This window comes from Macaca fascicularis, chromosome 12 (assembly GCF_037993035.2).
Source record: "Macaca fascicularis isolate 582-1 chromosome 12, T2T-MFA8v1.1".
Classification (NCBI taxonomy): Eukaryota; Metazoa; Chordata; class Mammalia; order Primates; family Cercopithecidae; genus Macaca; species Macaca fascicularis.
In genome coordinates, this window is record NC_088386.1 from 21,125,971 (window position 1) to 21,149,077 (window position 23,107).

At 39.5% G+C, this 23,107-nt stretch overlaps 1 protein-coding gene across 37 annotated transcripts in view; it reads right to left on the reverse strand.

The window, feature by feature from the left end:
- ZRANB3 (zinc finger RANBP2-type containing 3) overlaps positions 1-23,107 on the reverse strand; it is a 321,730-nt gene that overhangs the window by 97,812 nt on the left and 200,811 nt on the right. For all 37 annotated transcript variants that reach the window (XR_012421088.1, XR_006691008.3, XR_012421091.1 and 34 more), the window contains one exon: positions 21,554-21,670. Coding sequence is in view for 31 of the 37 variants with exons in the window: in XM_045366986.3 (XP_045222921.2) it covers positions 21,554-21,670 (117 nt within the window). In the remaining 6 variants the exon portion in view is untranslated. The remainder of the gene's footprint in view (positions 1-21,553; positions 21,671-23,107) is intronic.

Consider the following 23,107-nt stretch of genomic DNA (forward strand, 5'->3'; position numbering starts at 1 on the left):
GAGAGATGAGGATACAGTTTCATTCTCCTACGTGTGGCTTGCCAATTATCCCAGCACCATTTATTTGAATAGAATGTTCTTTCCCCACTTTATCTTTCCGTTTGCTTTGTCGAAGATCAGCTGGCTATAATTATTTGGCGTTATTTCTGGGTTCTCTACTCTGTACCATTGGTCTATGTGCCCATTTTTACACAAGTACCATGCTGTTTTGGTGACTACAACCTTATTGTACAGTTCAAAGTCATGTAATGTGATGCCTCTGGATTTGTTCTTTTTGCTTAGTCCTGCTTTGGCTACGAGTTTTTGGTTTCATATGAATTTTAGGATTGTTTTTTCTAGTTCTGTGAGGAATGATGATGGTTATTTCAATGGGAATTGCATTGAATTTGTTGATTGTTTTTGGCCATATGATTATTTTCACAATATTGATTCTACCCATCCACAAGCATGGGATGTGTTGACGTGTTTCCATTTGTTTGTGTTGTCTGTGATTTCCTTCAGCAGTGTTTTGTAGTTTTCCTCGTAGAGGTCTTTCGGGTCCTTGGTTAGGTATATTTCTTTCCTCTTTTTTTTTTTTTTTTGCAGCTACTGTAAAAGGGCTTCAGTTCTTGACTTGATTCTTGGCTTGGTCACTGTTAGTGTATAGCAGTGCTACTGATTTGTGTATATTGATTTTGTATCCTGAAACTTTACTGAATTCATTTATCAGATCTAGGAGCTCTCTGGATGAGTCTTTAGGGTTTTCTGGGTATACGATCATATCACTGGTGAACCATGACAGTTTGACTTTCTCTTTACTGACATAGATGCCCTTTATTTCTTTCTCTTGTCCGACTGCTCTGGCTAGGACTTTCAGTACTATGTTGAATATAAGTGGTCAAAGTGGGCATCCTTGCCTTGTTTCAGTTCACAGGGGGAATGCTTTCAACTATTCCCCATTCAGTATAATGTTGGCTGTGGGTTTGTCATAGATGGCTTTTATTATCTTAAAATATGTTCCCTCTATGACGATTTTCTGAGGGTTTTAATCATGAAAGGATGCTGGATTTTGTCAAATGTCTTTTCTGCATCTATCGAGATGATCAGGTAATTTTTGTTTTTAATTCTATTTATGTGATGTATAACATTTATTGGCCTGTGTGTGTTAAGCCATCCCAGCATCCCCAATATGAAACCCACTTGATCATGGTGGATTATCTTTTTGATATACTGTTGGATTTGGGTTAGCTAGTATTTTGTTGAGGATTTTTGCATCTGTGTTCATTAGAAATACTGGTCTGTAGTTTTCATTTTTTGTTATATCCTTTCCTGGTTTTGGTGTTAGGGTGATACTGCTTTCGTAGAATGATTTAGGGAGGATTCCCGCTTTGTCTTTTGGAATAGTTTCAATAGGATTGGTACAAATTCTTTGGAAGTCTGATAGAATTCAGTTGTGAATCCATCTGGTCCTGAACTTTTTTTTGTTGGCAATTTTTAAATGATCATTTCAATGTTGCTGCTTGTTATGGGTCTGTTCAGAGTCTCTATTTCTTCCTGGTTTAATCTAGGAGGGTTGTGTAATTCCAGGAATTTATCTATGTCTTCTAGGTTTTCTAGTTTGTGCACATAAAGGTGTTAACAGCAGCCATGAATAATCATTTGTATTTCTGTGGTATCGGTTGTAGTATCTTCTGTTTCATTTCTAATTGAGCCTACTTGGATCTTCTCTCTTTTCTTGGTTAGCCTCACTAATGGTCTATCAACTTGATTTATATTTTTAAAGAACTTGTTTGTGTGTGTGTTGTTTCAATTTCATTTACTTCTGCTCTTTTATTTCTTTTCTTCTGCTGGGTTTGGGTCTGGTTTGTTCTTGTTTTTCTAGTTTCTTTGGCTATGACCTTAGATTGTCTTATTAGTGCTTTTTCAGAGTTTTTGATGCAGACATTTAATGCTATGATCTTTCCTCTTAGCACTGTTTTTGCTGTATCCTAGAGGTTTTGATAGGTTGTGTCACTATTATCATTCAGTTCAAGGAATTTGTAAATTTCAATCTTGATTTTATTGTTGACTCAGTGATCATTCAGGAACAGACTATTTAATTTTTATATATCTGCATGGTTTTGAGGGTTTCTTTGTAGTTGATTTCTTTTTTAGTTTTTAATATGGAGTCTCACTCTGTTGCCCGGGCTGGAGTGTAGTGGCGCAATCTCAGCTCACTGCAACCTCTGCCGCCCAGGTTCAAGCGATTCTCCTGCCTCAGCCTCCTGAGCAGCTGGGATTATAGGTGCCTGCCACTGCGCCTGGCTAATTTTTGTAGTTTTAGTAGAGATGGGGTTTTGCCATGTTGGCCAGGCCGGTCTTGAACTCCCGAACTTATGATCTACCCACCTCAGTATCCCACAGTGCTGGGATTACAGGCATGAGTCACTATGCCCAGCCCTGGAGTTGATTTATAATTTTATTCCACTGTGGTCTGAGAGAGTACTTGATATACTTTGATTTTTTGGCTGGGTTTGGTGGCTTATGCCTGTAATCGTAGCATTTTGGGAGGCCAAGTCAGGTGGATCACTTGAGGCCTGAAGGTCAAGATCAGTCTAGCCAATATAGTGAGACCCCGTCTCTACTAAAAATACAAAAATTAGCTGGGAGTGGCGGAGCATGCCTGTAATCTCAGCTTCACAGGAGGCTAAGGCAGGAAAATCACTTGAACCCAAGAGGCGGAGGTTGTGGTGAGTCGAGACTGTGCCACTGCACTCCAGCGTGGGCAACAGAGCAAGACCCCGTCTCAAAAACAAAAACATTCGACTTTCTGAAATTTATTAAGGCTTGTTTTGTGGCCTATCATATGGTCTATCTTAGAGAATGTTCATATGCTGATGAATATAATGTATATTCTGCAGCTGTTGGGTAGAATGTTTTCTAAATATCTGTTAAGTCCTTTTGTTCTAGGGTACAACTGCAGAATGTTATGTACCTATCTGTTATGTCCATTTATTCTAGGGTATAGTTTAAATCCACTGTTTCTTTGTTGACTTTCTGTCTTGATGACCTGTCTAGTGCTGTCAGTGGAGTACTGAAGTCCCCCTCTATTGTGTTGCAGTCTATCTAATTTCTTAGGTCTAGCAGTAATTGTTTCAAAAGTTTGGGAGCTGCAGTGTTAGGTGCATATGTATTTAGGATTGTGATATCTTCCTGTTGGACTAGTCCTTTCATCATTATATAATGTCCCTCTTTGTCTCTTTTAACTGTTGTTGCTTTAAAGTCTGTTTTTTTTCTGATATAAAGATAGCTACTCCTGCTCACTTTTGGTGTCCATTTACATGGACTATCTTTTTACACCCCTTTACCTTAAGTTTATGTGAATCCTTATGTGTTAGGTGAGTCTCCTGAAGACAGCAGAGACTTGGTTGATGAATTCTTTTTTTTTTTTTTGAGACTATCTTGCTGTGTCGCCCAGGCTGGAGTGCAGTGGTGCAATCTCGGCTCACTGTAAGCTCCACCTCCCGGGTTCACACCATTCTTCTGCTTCAGCCTCCAGAGTAGCTGGGACTACAGGTGTCCACCACCACACCGGGTTAATTTTTTTTTTAATTTTTATTTTTAGTAGAGACGGGGTTTCACCGTGTTAGCCACGATGGTCTTGATCTCCTGACCTCATGATCTGCCTGCCTTGGCCTCCCAAAGTGCTGGGATTACAGGCGTGAGCCACCGTGCCCAGCCTGATGAATTCTTACTCATTCTGCCATTCTGTATCATTTAAGTGCAGCATTTAGGCCATTTACAGTCAATGTCAGTATTGAGATGTGAGGTACTATTCTATTAAGAGTGCTAGTTGTTGCCTGAATACCTTGGGTTTGGTTTTTTGGTTTTTTTTTCTTCCCCCTCCCATTGTGTCATTGTTTTATAGGCCCTGTGAGATTTATGCTTTAAGGAGGTTCTGTTTTGGTGTATTTCAAGGATTTGATTCAAGATTTAGTTTCACGATCTTTTTGCGATGAATTTCCTGGGTGTTCTTCGAATTTCTTATATTTGGATGTCTAGATCTCTAACAAGGTCAGGGATGGTTTCCTTGATTATTCCCTGAAATAAGTTTTCCAAACTTTTAGACTTTTCTTCTTCCTAGGGAACAATTATTCTGTCACCCAGGCTGGTGTGTAGTGGTGTGTTCTTGGCTCACTGCAACCTCTGCCCCCCAGGTTCAAGCCATTCTCATGCCTCAGCCTCCCGAGTAGCTGGGATTACAGGTGCATACCACTGCACCCGGATAATTTTTTGTATTTTTAGTAGAGATGGGGTTTCACCATGCTGGCCAGGCTGCGCTTGAACTCATGACCTCAGGTGATCCACCTGCCTTGGCCTCCCAAAGTGCTGGGAATACAGGCGTGAGCCACCGCACCTGGCCCAGGAACATCAATTATTCTTAATTCTTCTTCTTCTTCTTTTTTTTTTTTTAAGATGGAGTCTCACTCTGTCACCCAGGGTGGAGTGCAGTGGCATGATCTCGGCTCAAGGCAACCTCTGCCTTCTGGATTCAAGCAATTCTCCAGCTTCAGTCTCCCAAGTAGCTAGTATTACTGGCGTGCGCCACCACACCTAGCTAATTTTTGTATGTTTAGTAGAGACAGGGTCTCACCATGTTGGCCAGGCTCGTCTTGAACTCCTGACCTCAAGTGATCCACTCCCCTCGGCTTCCCAAAGTGCTGGGATTATAGGCATGAGTCATAGCACCTGGCTATTCTTAATTATTCTTAGGTTTGGTCATTTAACGTAATCCCAAACTTCTTGGAGGCTTTGTTCATTTTTAAAAATTCTTTTTTCTTTGTCTTTGTCAGATTGCATTAATTTGAAAGCCTTGTCTTCAATCTCTGAAGTTCTTTATTCTACTTGTTCAATTATATTGCTGTAAGTTTACAGTGTATTTTATATTTCTCTAAGTGTTTCTTTCATTTCCAGAAGTTATGATTGTCTTTTCTTTATGATATCTATTTCTCTGGAGACTTTTTTGTCCATATCCTGCATTGTTTTTAAAATTTATTGGCTGGGCTTGGTGGCCCACGCCTGTAATCCTAGCCCTTTGGGGAGCTGAGGTGGGTGCATAATCTGAGGTCAGGAGTCGAGATCAGCCTGGCCAACATGGTGAAACCCTATCTCTACTAAAAATACAAAAATTAGCTGCGTGTGGTGGTGCGCGCCTGTTGTCCCAGCTACTGGGGAGGCTGAGGCATGATAATTGCTTAAACCCAGGAGGCAGAGGGTGCAGTGAGCCAAGATCGTACCACTGTACCCAGCCTGGGTGACAGAGTGAAACTCTGTCTCAACAACAACAAAATATTATGTAAGTCGGTTTTTACCTTTCTCTGATGCCTCCTTGAGGAACTTAATAATTGACCTCTGAATTCTTTTTCTGGCACTTCAGATTTCTTCTTAGTTTGGATCCATTGCTGGTGAGTTAGTGTGATTTTTTAGGGATGTTAAAGAACCTTGCTTTGTCATATTACCAGAATTGTTTTTCTGGTTCCTTCTCATTTGGATAGACCATGTCAGAGGAAACATCTGGGGCTCAAGGGTTGCTGTTCAGATTCTTTTGTCCCACAGGGTGATCCCTTGATGTGGTGCTCGTCCCCTTCCCCTAGAGATGGGGCTTTCTGAGAGCCAGACTGCAGTGATTGTTATTGCTCTCATGCGTCTAGCCACCCCAGCAGAGCTACTGGCCTCCGGGCTGGTACTGGGAAGTGTCTGCAAAGAGTCCTGTGATGTGATCGGTCTTCAGGTCTCTCAGCTGTGCATACCATCACCTGCTCTGGTGAAGGTAGTAAGGCAGTGAAATGGACTCTGTGAGGGTCCTTGGTTGTAGTTTTGTTTAGTGCACTGGTTTTCCTGAATGCTGATTGTGCTAGCAGTGAATTTGTCACATGGACAGACTCAGGACCTCTAGTTAGTCAGGATGTTACAGGCAGTGGAATTAGCTGTTCTTTCCTCCTTTTCTGGAGCAGGGTTGTTCTGAGTGGCTGTAATGGCTTGATTGGCTGGCTGACAGCCAGTAGGGGGCGCTTTCAAGAGAACATCAGCTGCAGCAGTATAGGGGGCATACAAGCTTGTCCTGAAGTCCTGGATAAGTATTCCACTTTCTCCGGAGATGGGCAGGACTACATAGATTCTAAGAGATTATGTCTTTTGTCTTCTGTTACTGGGGCGGGTAGAGAAGACCATCAGGTGGCAGGGTTAGTTGTGTCTGAGCTCAGACTCTCCTTGGCTGCATCCACCCTAGGGGCTGGGAGCGTGGTTCTCAGGCTAACGGACTTATGTTCCTAGGGAGATTATGGCTGCCTCTGCTGTGTCATACAGGTCTCCAGGGAAGTGTGGGAACGCCTGCAGTGACAGGCCTCATTCAGCTCCCAGGCAGCCAGCAAGGCCAGTCTCACTCCCATTGTGCTCCACCAACAACACTGAGTTTACATCCAGGCAGCTCTTGCCCCAGGCTACAAGCCTCCCCTGCTCTGCCTACAGCTGCTTGGGTGCTTGTATCTGCACTACCCATTCTGCTTGAGCACCATCCCCCTCGAACACCATCCCCCTCCCCAGGTTTCTGCCTAGGAAAATTTGTACTTGGTCGAAATTATTACAGAGTTCAGCTGGAAGTTTCCTTCTCCTTGTGGCCCTTTCCCATTTCCACTGGAAGCCCTCCCTATCATCACTATTTACTATTTATCATTACCATTATTTGTTTTCATTAAGAACTACCTGAGAAAGAAACCTTGATAATCTAATAACACCACTAAGGAGATAATAAACATACTTAAAATATACTCTGTCCTCCTAAGAAGTACTTCAAAAGGTAGACTAGCATAAATGTTTATACAGTACATAAATAATACATGCCAATACCATAATTCTGTAGCGTAGCACTGTACATATTAAAATTTATTAACAATATGACCTAATTTGCTGATATGACCTAATTTGAAGCCCTGTACTTTCCTCTTGTCTGCCTAGAACAGTGTGTATGTTATGAGGCAAAGAAAAGATTACAGCAGAGAAAGAAATCTTTTATCTTGAAGATCTATAAAATTAGGATAGATAGAGACCCATTTGTTTGGAAGGCTTTAGGCATATCTCCGTCTAGAGCAAAGGAAGAGGAAAGATGACCCAATACTCTCTAGGCCCAATGCTCTCTAACCACAATTAGTGAACAGTGTTTAAAAAAAAGAATAGAGAAAGCATTCATTTCTTCAGTTTGGCAAGAACAAGATTTCATACTTCATACATTTATGTATTTATTATGGAATTATAGCCTTTTAAAAATTAAACACCACGAATAATGAGGAATTCATTTTACTGTAAGCAATAATTAAGTATATGCCCTTAAAATAGCATATCCTATAAGTAGCTGCATATTTACACCAATCTATTTACTTGAAAACTCATTATTCTCTTTAAATTTTTCCTTCTTATTCTTATCAAGATTAAAAAAAAATCCATCATCAGGTGGTTTTAAATTATCTTCAAATTCCTCAACATAATTTTTCAAACGATTCATAGAAAACAAAAGTATTTCTAAAATGATGCTACAGAGTACAAAGAAAATTTTTACTATCTAACAGCCTGCACCTTGTTGTGTTTGGCACAGATCATGCTTAATGGGGGTCTGGGCACAAAATGTATCTCCTATTTTTTCACAATTTTGATGAATGGCAGAAATATCAACCCAGTTGATCAAGCAAGAAATCTAGATTTGACCTTTTCCCTCACCTCCACACTCAGTCAATCACCAATGTCTACTGATTGCACTGCCTTAATCTATCTTGAATTATTCCTTTCCCAGTTAAGATATGATACAGCCACTACCTTGGTATAGATCACCAGCATTGTTCATCTAGATTATCAGTGAGCATCCTAAGTGGATTCTCTGCCTATTAGTTATTGCTTCCAATACATTCTCCACACAGCTACAGTTATTCCTCTAAAGCCCAAATCTGATTATTTTACTCCAGGTCACTGTACCTGACTGCTGAGAACCTTTAGAATAAATTACAAATTATGAACTGTGACTTTCATAATGTAGTTACAGCTCTCATTGACCTCCAGCCTAATCTCAGTCAGAATTCCTCTTTTTGAGACAGTATCTTGCTCTGTCACCCAGGCTAGAATGCAGTGGCATGATCATGGCTCACTGCAGCCTTGACCTCCTGGGTTTAAGTGATCCTTCCAACTCAGCCTCTCAAGTGGCTGGGAGTAAAGGCACATGCCACCATGCCCAATTAATATGTTTAATATATATTTTTTTGAGACAGAGTTTCACTCTTGTTGCCCAGGCTGGAGTGAAGTGATACCATCTCAGCTCACTGCAACGTCCACCTCCTGGGTTCAAGCAATGCTCCTGCCCCAGCTTCCCGAGTATCTGGGATTATAGGCACGCACCACCATGCCCAGCTAATTTTTGTATTTTTAGTAGAGATGGAGTTTCACCATGTTGGCCAGGTTCATCTCGAACTCCTGACCTCAAGTGATCTGCCCGCTTAGGCCTCCCAAAGTGCTGGGATTATAGGCTTGAGCCACCGCACCTGGCCATGTTTAATTTTTTGTAGAGGTGCGGTCTCACTATGTTGCCCAGGCTGGAGAACTCCTCTCTAGGACTATGCTTCAGGCATGTTGACCTACTTTTGGTTCCCTGAATATGTCTTTCCTGGTTATTCTGTGAGTTTCCACAAACTGTTTCAATCGCCTGAAATACATTCCACCAGCCCATCTCCTTCCTATTTTACTCCCTCCCTCTGGCAGGCTAAATCTCATTTGTTCATTCCTTGGGATGTCTTTCTTGCACCCTCAAGACTGGGCCAGGTATTTTCTCTCATGTACTTTCATAAGCATCCTGTTTTTGAAGCACTAAATATACTCTACTGTAGTTGAACATTTATTTCATGGTCTTCCCCAACAGATTGCAAGTTCCTTGAGAGGAAGACACTGTGTTCACCATACCTCCCTAGCACCTTGCTACATAGTAGGCAATCAATAAATATGTATTGAATTAATAGGAAAACATTTAATCAAAGAAAGGAAGCACCAACGCTGGTATACGTACAATATAATAATCAAATCATAATCTGTGGTATTTCAAGTTCATTTACAAACTGGTTTGGGAGAACTCTGAAACTAATTTTTTTCACAGAATCAATATTAAATGTAGTTGATAACTAGCTACCTCCTGCAAAGCCTATTTAATCTATAATGTAGGTAAACTGTATTATTCACAGTTACTATAGACTCTACTAAATATCAGTAATATTTCTGGGGAAAATGTATTAAGAATTCCAATTTGGTCATAGCTTGAATTAATTATTTCTGGCTGTAGCTCAGGAATAGAAATACACAGTTCCAATTTCCATAGGTGGTTGACGACAGAAGTTCTATTAGAGAAGGAATGAAAAATGACTAAAAACTCTAGGGAACTGGTGAGACAAGGACTGGCCTACTGCTGCCATTAATCTTTGGGAACATGACCTAATTTATGGACAACTACTTTTCTTCTCTTTTCTTTTCCTTCAAGAATCCTAGGAATTAGATGCCAGATTCCTATTGATTGTCAACACTTCTGACTTCAAACCAGGGTTTTTTGTTTGTTTGTTTGAGATGGAGTCTCACTCTGTCAACCAGGTTGGAGTGCAGTGGCACCATCTTAGCTTACTGCAACCTCCACCTCCTGAGTTCAAGTGATTCTCCTGCCTCAACCTCCCGAGTACCTGGGATTACAGGCACACGCCACCATGCCCAGCTAATTTTTGTATTTTTAGTAGAGATGGGGGCTTTCACCATGCTGGCCAGGCTGGTCTCGAACTCCTGACCTTGTGATCTGCCTGCCTTGGCCTCCCAAAGTGCTGAGATTACAGGCAGGAGCCACCGCACCCGGCCCCAACCAGGGTTTTTTAACCACAGACAAGAAATGATCTAAAAGGTTCTCATATATGTTCTTTTTCCTTAAGCAAGCATTCTGTATTCAGTATCATATACAAAGAAAATTAAGTAAGCAAACAAGCAAAAAACAAGAGAGTTATTAACTCTAGGAAAAACAATAGTTGTCAAAGAAAAAAATTTAATTATAGCTCACCAGTGAGATGTTTAACAGAGTTATTACACTGTAAACAATGAACACTGATCTAACAAAAAATTACGATCAAACTGAAAATTAAGACATGGGAAAATGAAACAAGGAGAATATATTGAAAATATTTTCTTCCAATCTATGTTTTGCATTTTCATTTTCCGAACAGTGTCTTTCATACGACATACATTTTTTTTACCACCATGTGTTCAAGTTTTTAATCTTAATTTTTTCTTTAAAGTTTGTACTTTCTGTATCCTAAATAAAACACTGTCCTCCCCAAAAGTTGGGAATATTTTTACATATGTATGCTCCTAAGAATTTTATAATTTTAGCTCTCATATTTAATTCTATGACTCATTTCAAGTTAATTTTTATGTCTGGTGTGAAATAATGTTCAAGACTTCTTTTTTTCCTTATGGATATCCTATTGTCTTACTATCCATTATTGAAAACTATAATTTCCCATTGAGTTATCTTGTCTTCTTTCTTAACAGATCAACTGACAATCTATGTGAGGTTCTACTTCTGGACTCTCTTTTCTGATTCATTAATTTAACTTCTTATTAAGTATTTATATAATGTAGTATGACTCGTTCAAAATTGTTTTGGCTATAGTAAGTCCTTTGTATTGCCACAAAAAATTTATATTTAGTGTGTCAATTTATACAAGAGAGACTACAAGGATTTTGATTAACACTGCATTGAATATAAAAATTTACAGAGAACCGACATCTTAACAATATTGAATCTTCTGATTCATGAACATAATCTATCTGTTGTTTATTTAAGTTTGCTTTACTTGCTCTAAACAATGCTTTGTAGTTTTCAGTACATATTTTTGTTGACTTTATTCTAAATTAGTTCATGATTTTGGATGCTATTTCAAATCATATTTTTAAAATTTCAGTTTCCAATTGTTATTGCTGATATATGGAACTAGAAATGATTTTTATATGTTGAACATGAATTCTGTGACTTTGATAAAATCACTCTTCGATTTTGTATGTGGATAATGCTGCCTGTGAATATGGACAATTTTACTTACCGCTTTTCAATATGTATACCTTGTATTTCTTTGTCTAGCCTTAATGCACAGCTAAGACTAGAACCAGAACAATGTTAAAGAGAAGTGATGAGGAAAGGCTCTCTCGTCTTGTTCCTGATCTTAGAGGAAGAGCATCAGTCTTTCTACATTAAGTATGATGTTAAATGTAAGTTTTCATAATTGCCTTTTATTAGGATAAGGAAGTTCCTTTCTTTCTTTCTTTTTTATTTTTGAGACGCAGTTTCTCTCTTGTTGCCCAGGCTAGAGTGCAATGGCACAATATCGGCTCACTGCAACCTCCGCCTCCCAGGTTCAAGCGATTCTCCTGCCTCAGTCTCCTTAGTAGCTGGGATTTAGGCATGTGCCACCATGCCCGGCCAGTTTTGTATTTTTAGTAAAGACAGGGTTTTTCCATGTTGGTCAGGCTGGTCTCAAACTCCCGACCTCAGGTGATCCGCCCGCCTCAGCGTCCCAAAGTGCTGGGATTATAGGCGTGAGCCACCGCGCCTGGCCAAAGAAGTTCCTTTCTATTCCTGATTTGTTGACAGGTTTTGTCATGAATGGATATTGAATTTTGTCAAATGTTTATATTGAGATAATCATATGGTTTTTAATTTTTATATTGTTCATGTGATGATTTACAGTGATTGATTAATTCACTGTCAAACTTTGTATTGCTGGTATACTTTTTTACATACTGGTGGATTTAATTTGCTAATATTTTGTTAAGGACTTTCAAATTCATTAAGAACACTGACCTATAGTTTTCTTATTATGTGTTTGTCTGGTCTTGGTATCAGAGTAATCCTGAATTTATAAAATTAGTTGGGAGGTATTTCTTTCTTTTTGGTTTTCTAAGAAATTTTTAGAATTGGTTTTACTTTTTACATTATTCAATGGAATATAGCAATGAAACCATTGAGGCCTCAAATTTTCATTATAGGATGATTTTTACTATGAATTGAACTTTTCTTTTTTTTTTTTTTTTTCTTTTTTTTTTTGAGACGGAGTCTCGCTCTGCCGCCCAGGCTGGAGTGCAGTGGCCGGATCTCAGCTCACTGCAAGCTCCGCCTCCCGGGTTCCCGCCATTCTCCTGCCTCAGCCTCCCCAGTAGCTGGGACTACAGGCGCCCGCCACCTCGCCCGGCTAGTTTTTTGTATTTTTTAGTAGAGACGGGGTTTCACCGTGTCAGCCAGGATGGTCTCGATCTCCTGACCTTGTGATCCGCCCGCCTCGGCCTCCCAAAGTGCTGGGATTACAGGCTTGAGCCACCGCGCCCGGCCTTGAATTGAACTTTTCTAGTTGATACAGGGTTATTCAGGTTTTTAATTTCTTTTTGAGTCAGCTGTGATATTTATGGAATCTATATATTCATATAAATTTTGTTGGCTTTCTTGACATAAAGTTGTTAATGATATTCTCTTATCTTTTTAATGCCTATAGGGTCTGTAGTGACAGTCTTTTTATTCGATTTTACTGCTGACATGGGTAAATTAGTTTCTTCTCTATTTTTAAGTTTTACAAGTTTTATTCTTTTAAAACAATCAGTTTCAAGTTTCTTTTTTTTTTTTTTTTTGAGATGGGGTCTCCCTCTGTCGCCCAGGCTGGAGTACAGTGGTGCGATCTCGGCGCTCACTGCAACCTCCACCTCCCTGGGTTCAAGCAATTCTCCTGCCTCAGCCTCCCAAGTAGCTGGGATTACAGGTGTGTGCCACCATGCCCAGCTAATGTTTATAGTTTTAGTAGAGACGGGGTTTCACCATGTTTGCAGGTTGGTCTCAAACTCCTGACCTCATATGATCCACCTGCCTTGGCCTCCCAAAGTGCTGGGATTACAGGTGTGAGCCACTGTGCCTGGCCCCTTTTACTATTTGACATAAGGCTTGCTTTTTCTGATAAGTATAGCTATTCCTGCTCACTTTAGGTTTCTCTTTGTGTGGAACATCTTTTTCCATCTCTTTGCTTTCAGTCTATGTATGTCTTTACAGATGAAGTGAATTTCTTATAGGCAGCATACAATTGGGCGATGTTGTTTTAAAAAAGTCCATTCAGCCAGCCTGTATCTTTAAAGTGAAGAATTCAACCCATTAACATTTAACGTTATGTTTTATATGTGAGGACTTATTCCTGCCGTTTTGTTAATTGTTTCATCGTTGTTTTCTATATTTGTTCCTTTCTTTCTCTCTTATGGTTTGGTGGCTTTCTGCAGTAGTAACATTTAAGTCCTTTCTTTTCCTCATTTGCGTATCTGCCCTACCAATGAGTTTTGTACTTTCATGTGTTTTCATGATGGTGGATGTAATTAATTTTTTCCAGGTGTAGGGCTCCGTTAAGCTTTTCTTTTTTTTTTTTTTGGAGACGGAGTCTCGCTCTGTCGCCCAGGCTGGAGTGCAGTGGCCGGATCTCAGCTCACTGCAAGCTCCACCTCCCGGGTTCACGCCATTCTCCTGCCTCAGCCTCCCGAGTAGCTGGGACTACAGGCGCCCGCCACATCACCCGGCTAGTTTTTTGTATTTTTTAGTAGAGACGGGGTTTCACCGTGTTCACCAGGATGGTCTTGATCTCCTGACCTCGTGATCCACCTGTCTCGGCCTCCCAAAGTGCTGGGATTACAGGCTTGAGCCACCGTGCCCGGCCTCGTTAAGCTTTTCTTATAGGGCTGTTCTAGTGATGATAAATTCCTTCAGTTTTTCCTTGTCTGAGAAATATTTTATTTCTCCTCTACTTTTGAAGGACAGCTTTGTTGGGTATAGTATTTTTGGCTGAAAGCTTTTTTCCTCTTCCTTTCAGCAAATTGAATATATTATCCCAGTGTCTCTTTGCCTGTAAGGTTTCTTTTGAGAAATCTGCTTTTACTCTGTTGAGCATTCTCTTATATGTGATTTGATGTTTTTCTCTTGCTGCTTTTATAATTCTCCCTTTGTCTTTGACTTTTGACAACAATGTGCCTTGCAGACCTTTTCAGGTTGTATCTATTTGATAAGTCTTTGAGCTTCCTGTATCTGGATGTCTAAAGCTCTTGCTAGACTTGGTAAGTTTTAAACTATTATATAATTAAATAATTTTTCTATGCCTTTGTCCATCTCTTCTCCTTCTGGAATATCCCAAATTTAAGTATTTGGACACTTTATGGTATTCCATAGGCTTTCCTTGTCCCTTTTTATCCTTTTTTTATATCTGACATTTTTTTTTTTTTTTGAGATGGAGTCTCGCTCTGTTGCCCAGGCTGGAGTGCAGTGGCACGATCTCAGCTCACTGCAAGCTCTGCCTCCCGGGTTCATGCCATTCTCCTGCCTCAGCCTCCCGAGAAGATGGGACTACAGGCATCCACCACCACACCCGGCTAATTTTTCTTTTGCATTTTTAGTGGAGACAGGGTTTCACCGTGTTAGCCAGGATGGTCTTGATCTCCTGATCTCGTGATCTGCCCGTCTTGACCTCCCAAAGTGCTGGGATTACAGGCGTGAGCCACCGCACCTGGTTTTTTTTTTTTGTTTTTTGTTTTTTGTTTTTTTTTTAAAGACAGAGTCTTACTCTGTCACCCAGGCTGGAATGCAGTGGCACAATCTTGGCTCACTGCAACATCCGCTTCCTGGGTTCAAGCAATTCTCCTGCCTCAGCCTCCCGAGTAGCTGTGATTATAAGCAAGCACCACCACACCTGGCTAATTGTTTGTATTTCTGGTAGAGATGGGTTTTGCCATGTTGGTCAGGCTGGTCTCGAACTCATGACCTCAAATGATCCTCCCATCTTGGTCTCCAAAAGTGCTGGCATTACAGGCATCAGTCACTGGGCCCAGCTGATTTTGTAATTATTAGTAGAGATGGGGTCTCACCATGTTGGCCAGGCTGGTCTCTTAACTCCTGGCCTCAAGTAATCCTCCCACCTCAACCTCTCAAACTGCTGGCATTACAGGCGTGAGCCACTGTGCCGGCCAAATGTTTTAATGAATGAATTTTATTTTATTTTATTTATTTTTTAATTTTTGAGACAGGGTCTCACTCACTCTGTTGTCCAGGCTAGAGTGCAGTGGCATGATCACAGCTCATTGTAACTTCTGCCTCCTGGGCTCAAGTGATTCTCCCACCTCAGCCTCCTGAGTAGTGGTACCACAGACATGTACCACCACACTCAGCTAATTTTTGTATTTTCAGTAGAGACGGGTTTTTGCCTTGTTGCTCAGTCTGGTCTCGAATTCCTGGGCTTGAGCCATCTGCCTGCCTCAGCTTCCTGAAGCACTAGGATTACAGGTGTGAGCCACCACACCCGGCCAGATTTTTAATGATTATATTTTATCTCTACTATTGGCTTATAACTGATACTGTGTTTTCTATTTCTAGTATTTCCATTTTACTGTCTTATAATTTTCATACTAATTCTAAAATTCTCCATCTTTTCATGCATATTGTTTATCTTTAAAATTTGATTCTTTAACATATTATTCAGAGCTATTTTAAAGCCCTTGTCTAATAGTTCTACAATGTGGGTCATTTCTGCATCTGGCTTTATCAGTTGCTTTATCTCTTGGCAATGGTTGTTTTTTTAAATGTCTTTTTTGTTATTTTGCAATTTCTATTGAATGCTAGGAGTTATGTGTAGAAGGACAGTACAGACTGAGGAAATGACAGTTACATCCAGAATTGAGCATGCTTCTTCCTTTGTGGTGATAATATGGTGGGGGAGGGGACTGAGTGAATATAGTCAGCACTGAGTTCTGTTTAGGTTCTCTTGTTACATTTACCTCTGGAGCACCATGAACCTCAAATTCCCCCAGCAATGGGATACTTCTACCTTGTAATACTGTGTGTCAAGGGTTTTGCTAAGTGTTCCTGCCACACTCAGCTTTCAGTAGTCCTGCATGCCTGTATTATAGAGGGGTATCTCCTTTCCCAGTGGTAGACTGATCTTGAAGGTTTCTCAGTGTTAAGTTCTTAGTGGGGGTTGGAGGACCTTTCAAGTCTCCTGGTACCAACTCAGCATAAGACAAATTTTTTGCTGCAGCTGAGCCTTGGGGGTGGGACTTTCTTGGTGTTCCTGCCCCTCACCGCTAACAAAACTATGTCTTGTAACTGCAGGTGGTGCTACAGAGGTCTCTGCCTCTCCCCTGGCAGTAACAGATCTCTGCCTTATATCAGTGCAGGGTCCTGAGTCCAACAGGGTTTCCTGCCCACTCCCCAGGGGTAGGCAGCATTTGTCCCTATCCCACCACCAGAAGCAGTCCATCACAGACCAGGCTTTGAAGTTGGAGGAGGGGGTACTCTGCCTCTTCCACAATGGCTTAAGGCTTTTGTTTAGTGTAAGAAAGGGGTATTGAAAACAGGCAGTTTTGAACTTGTGCTCCTCTAACGGATATGTTCTCAGGACTCCCAGCTAGCACCTGGTAGATGCCAGTGAAAATAAAGCTAGTGAGAGGGTATAAACTCCCCTGTGTCAGGACCCCTTTTATTGTGAACTTTCTTTCCTTTTTCTTTAAATTTTGTTTCTGAAAAAATTTTGTTCTTTTTTTGTTTGTTTTTTATAGAATAGAGACAAGGTCTTCCTCCGTTAGTTACCCAGCCTGATCTTGAACTCCTAAGCTTAAGGGACCCTCCCACCTCGGCTTCCCAAAGTGCTGGGATTAGAGATGTGAGCCACCACGCCTGGGTGAACATTCATAAAAGCCTAGTTCTTTCACTTACAGCAGTGTTAGAACTTTAGCTATTTTCTTCATATCCACTTTTATAATAACCACCTCTTCTGCCCCTTCTCCACCAAAGGAAAAAAAGTTCATATGTTCCATCTCTTCTTTAAACAAACCAGAAAAAGAAGGACGTTTCCTCTACATAAGAAAAGTCATCTATGAAAACCTTAGTAATAATATCATTTTTTATTTTTATTTCTTATTTTTTTTGAGACAAGTCTTGTTCTGTCGCCCAGGCTGGAGTGCAGTGGCGCGATGTCACCTCACTGCAAGCTCCGCCTCCCGGGTTCATGCCATTCTCCTGCCTCAGCCTCCCGTGTGGCTGGGTTTACAGGCGCCTGCCACCATGCCCGGCTAATTTTTTGTATTTTTTAGTAGAGACGGAGTTTCACCGTGTTAGCCAGGATGGTCGCGATCTCCTGACCTTATGATCCGCCCGCCTCAGCCTCTCAAAGTGCTGGGATTACAGGCATGAGCCACCGTGCCCGGCCGCAATAACATCATATTTAATGGTGAAAGACTAAATGCCTTCCCCCTAAGACTGGCTACAAGGTAAGGCGGTTCAGTCCTATCATTTCTATCCAAAATTGTACTAGTCTTCCTTCAACGTAATAGGCAAAACAAATAAATAAAAGGCATACATATTACAAGGAAGAAATAAAAGTCTTTATGTGCAGGCAAAATGATCTTCTATCTTCTAGAATTAACCAAAAATCCACAAGAACTAATAGAAGGAGTTCAGCAAGGTCATAGAATAAAAGGTTATATGAAAATCAATAATAATTCTATACTTAGCAACAGAAACTTGGAAATTTACATTAAAAAATGCCATTTACAGGAGCATAAAAGGACACAAAATACCTATGGATAAATCTAACAGAATGTATTCAAAAAACTAGAGAACGTTGTGGGGATAAATTAAAGGTGAACGATACTCTTTTCAGGGACTAGAAGACTAAATATTATTCAGAAGTAAATTCTTCCAAATTAGTCAACAGATCCAACACAATTCCAACAAAATTGTATACACTTAAAATGCTGATTCTAAAATTCATATAGAAAAGCAAAGGACGTACAAAAGGCAAAACAATATTGAAAAGGAATATAGTAAGGTAAACAATGTATAATTTCAAGGTTTATTTATTTTTTTGAGATGGAGTCTTGCTCTGTTGACCAGGTTGGAGTGCAGTGCCATGATCTTGGCTCACTGCAACCTCTGCCTCCTGGGTTCAAGCAATTCTCCTGTCTCAGCCTCCTGAGTAGCTGGGATTACAAGTGTGCACCACCATGCCCAGCTAATTTTTGTATTTTTAGTAGAGACGGGGTTTTGCCATGTTAGTCAGACTGGTCTCAAACTCCTGACCTCAAGTGATCCACCTGCCTCGGCCTCCCAAAGTGCTGGGATTATAGGCGTGAGCCACTGCACCTGGCCTTCAAGACTTATAAAGCTACAGTAATCAAGTCATTGTATATAAAGCTGATGAATAGACCAATAAATGAGAATAGAGTTCACATACAGACCTACACATATGTTGCCAATTTATTTTTGATGAAGGTGCCAAGGAAATTTAAGGAGGGCAAAATAGTCTTTTGTGTTCTAATGAATGTTGTAACAGTCACTTGAAATTGAAAATCCATATGTAAAACGACAAATCAAAACAAAAAAATCGGAACGTCTGCCTTTATTTTGTAGCATATTATATGTAGCATATAATATGTAGTATACATATTATACATATTATATGTAGTATTATATGTAGCATATAATATGCTACAAAATAAAGGTAGAGGTTCTGATTTTTTTATTTTTGTAGCATAAAAGAATTATATGCTACAAAATAATAGTTTATAGATCTACATCTAAGTCATCTATCACTTAGCTATGGGGTATGTTCTCAGAAATGCATTGTTAGGTAATGTCATTGTGAGAACATCACAGAGTGTACTTACACAAACCTATATGGTATATGTATTTTTATTTATATATTTTTCTCATATGAAAAACCAAAGGACCTAGCACCATTACTGAATACCAATTATTTCTTCTACTTGATCTGCAATGCAACGTTAAGTGCCATTTATTGTTTCTATATATGTTCTATTATAATCTTATGAGACCAGCGTTGTATATGTGCTGTTTTTTTGACTGAAATTTGATTAAGTAGCACATGACTGATAACCTAAATCTATGGCGTTTTTAGAAGAAAATATAAGAGAATATCTTTGTGAACTTAGGCAAAAATTTCTTAGGACTCACAATACAAAAAAAAAAAAAGAAAAAAAAAAAAAAGAAAAAAATTGATATACTAGGTTGGTTCCAAATTTTAAACTTGTGTTCTCTGAAAGACAATGTTAATAAAACAGAAATCAAATCCATAGACTTGGAGGACATATTTGTAAAAGATATGTATATTAGAGAACTTGTTTCCAAAATAAAGAGTTCTTATTACCCCATATAAATATGGACTCAATATGAACAGATACTTCACAAAAGAAAATGAATAGACAAAAGGCATCGAAAAACATGGTCAACACCATTAGTCATCAGGAAAAGAAAAATTAAAAGCACAATGGGATGCCACTACATGCCCACAAGAATGGCTAAAATTAAAAAGATGGCAATACCCAGTGCTGACAAAGATATCGAATGGAACTCTCATACAATGTCAGTAGAAATGCAAAATAATATAGCTACTTTGAAAAACAATTTGGCAGTTTTTTTAATAAAGTGGAATCTATACTTTTCTTATGACTTACCAGTTCTATTTCCAGGTATTTATTTACTCAAGGAAAATGAAAATATATGACTATATAAAGGCCTGTACGTGAATGATTATATCACTTTTACTTACAATAGTCTAAAACAAAAATATTCCAAATGTCCATTAATTGGTGAAGGAATTAAAAAAAAAAAAACATTTTAGGGGCCAGATGAGGTAGCTGACACCTATAATCCCAGTGCTTTGGGAGGCTGAGGCAGAAGGATCCCTAGAGCCCAGGTGTTTGAAACTGCAGTGAGTTATGATTGTGCCACTGCACTTCAGCCTGGTTGACAGAGCAAGACTCTATCTCTCAAAAAACATTTTTTTTAAGTTTTGTTCCCATACATTGGAGGATGTAAGGAAAGCAATAAAAAGGAAAAAGTCATAACATATACAACAAACTGAATCAATCTCAAAAGCTTTATGCTAAGCGAAAGAAGCCAGACACAAGGCTACATGCTATTGTTCCATTTTTGTGACATTCTGGAAAATGTAAAACTATAGTGACAGAAAGCATATCTGTGATTGCCAAGGTATAGGGATGGGTGGAGGGGAAATGCTACGAAGGTACATGAGGGAACTTTTTGGCATGACAGAAATATCTCTATCTTCATGGTACTGGTGGTTACTTAACTATACACATTTGTCAAGCCTCATCCAACCACACATTTTTATTGTATTGTATTATATTGTATTGCATTTTGTTTTATTTTATTTTATTTTAGAGACAGAGTCTTGCTCTGTTGCCAAAGCTGGAGTGCAGTGGCACAATCATAGCTCATGGTAGCTAAGATCTTCTGGGCTAAGCGATCCTCCCTCCTCAGCCTCCCAAGTAACTAGGACTACATGCACACTACCACGTCTGGCCCAACTGTACATTTTAAAAGGATAAATTTCACTTTATGTAAATATACCTCAACAATCCTCATCTTAAAAAATTATGTTACAAAAAAATCTCAGAATCAAGAGGGGTGACACTCGTCAGTATTTACAGGTTCTACCATGGTGGTAAAAAAAACAACTACCACAAATATATGATAAGTTTACTTGACAGTTATACTAATTTTACTAAATTCTAAAATCCTATATTTTTCACTTTTAGACAAACAGAAAGTGGCAAAATTACCTCTGTAGGGCACTGAACATGGAATATCAAAGAAAGATGACTGACAAATAAAAAAAGATTATTTGCAGTAATAATGTAGTAAAACCATGGGAATACTAATAATAAAGATGAATATAGGTCGGGCACAGTGGCTTATAACTGTAATCCCAGCAGTTTGAGAAGCCAAGGTGGGTGGATCACTTGAGGTCAGGAGTTCAAGACCAGCCTGGCCAACATGATGGACCCCATCTCTGCTAAAAGTATTAAAAAAAAATTTGCCAGGTGTGGAGGAGCATGCCTGGAATCCCAGCTACTTGGGAGGCTGAGGCAGGAGAATTGCTTGAACCTCGGAGGTGGAGGTTGCAGTGAGCTGAGATCGAGCCACTGCACTCCAGCCTGGGCAACAGAGTGAGGCTCTGTTTTAGAAAAAAAAAGAAAGAAAAAGATGGAAAAAAAAAAATATATATATATATAATTTAAATGAGAAAGTATAATGTATAGTATCCTCTCGCATCAAAATATACCTGTATATTGGAAAAGATAAATATATGGTTGGAATATGAATGTGTCTGAATTTTTCCATAAAAAAAGAGTTAAACAGGCTGGGCATGTTGGCATGTGCCTGTAGTCCCAACTACTTGGGAGACTGAGGCAGGAGAATGGCTTGAACCTGGGAGGTGGAGACTGCAGGGAGCCAAGATCATGCCAGTGCACTCCAGCCAGGGTGACACAGTGAGGCTCCCAACTCAAAAAAAAAAAAAAAAAGAGTTAAACAACAGCAAAGAAATTCTGCAATATATAAATAACTTGCTTAATTAAAAACAGTAAAATACATTGAATAATTTGTATGAAGACAAATACATGATGGCCCAGCAAAGAGTACCTTGGCAATAGCAGTTTGTTTAAACATGCGAGTTATCAACCCCATGACTGTCTCCATGGCACCTGAATTTGGAGTTCTCATTATTTTTTCCCACTCTTCAAAGCTGGTATTCAATTCCTATGTGGGAAAAAATAACATTGTTTAGGAATATAGCATAATGAACAGAACAAATTAATGCAATCATGAATCATTTTTCCTTTTCTCTATAGAAAGATATAAAAAGAAAATTATCAAAGATTCCAACATGTTCATTTAAAAACATCAACGCAAAGGTAAGTCAGTCACATTTTCAAAATTATAGAAACCAATGATAAGCTGTGGGTGAAAACAAAGCCCTCTGCTAACAGCATAAATCAAACAATTATACTTTCTTCTTTTTTTTTTTTTTGTATGTGAGACAGAGTCTCGCTCTTGTTGCCCAGGTTGGAGTGCAGTCGTGCAATCTCGGCTCACTGCAACTTCCACCTCCTGGGTTCAAGTGATTCTCCTGCCTCAGCCTCCCCAGTAGCTGGGATTACAGGCATGCGCCACCACATCCAGCTAATTTTGTAGTTTTAGTAGAGACAGGATTTCTCCATATTGGTCAGGCTGGTCTTGAACTCCCAACCTCAGGTGATCTGCCCGCCTCGGCCTCCCAAAGTGCTGGGACTACAGGCGTGAGCCACCGGGCCCTGGCCTATAACTTCTTAAGAAGATGCATTCTGTAAAGTGGACATAAGAAACATAAGAAAGCAGAGTAGTAAAAATGTATACGGCAGCTAAGTACTTTTGTAAAAAGATGTGGTTTGGTTTAAATAAAGATGGAGAATATTAAATAAAATTAATATCAAGTAAAAATACAATCATGTTGATTCCATTTTATTTTTTTCTAATGCTAAAATAATAGATAAGAAAATCAGATTGTTCTTATTTTAGAAGTAACATTGCTCAATGTTTACAAAATGCTCATATGCTTTCAAGATAACAATGAAAAACTGTTAATAAAGTCATTTTCAGATTTGCAGAAATTTCAAACACTGCATTCCCTAAAAATAAACATGGATAAGGATTAGGTAAGGATTAGTAAACTGGTTTTCTGATATACTGAATTTCACGTCTTAAACATGATCACAGAGTTTCAGAATTTCAAGAATAGGGCTGCATGAAGTTATTCTAGAAGACAGTTATTCATACTTTAAAAAGAAATTCTAGAGCAAGGACCCCAATTTCCCTCGCTAATTATTGGGTTTCACACCTTCTATTTAGAATTCTTTTTTTCTTTTGAGATGGAGTCTCACTCTGTCGCCCAGGCTGAAGTGCCATGGTGTGATCTTGGCTCACTGCAACCTCTGCCTCCTGGGTTCAAGCTGATTCTCATGCCTCAGCCTCCCGAGTAGCTGGGATTATGGGCACGTGCCACCACACCCAACTAATTTTTGTATTTTTAGTAGAGACGAGTTTTCACCATCTTGGCCAGCTGGTCTCAAACTCCTGACCTCAGGTGATCCATCCGCCTCAGCCTCCCAAAGTGCTGGGATTACAGGCATGAGCCACCATGCCTGGCCGATATTTAGA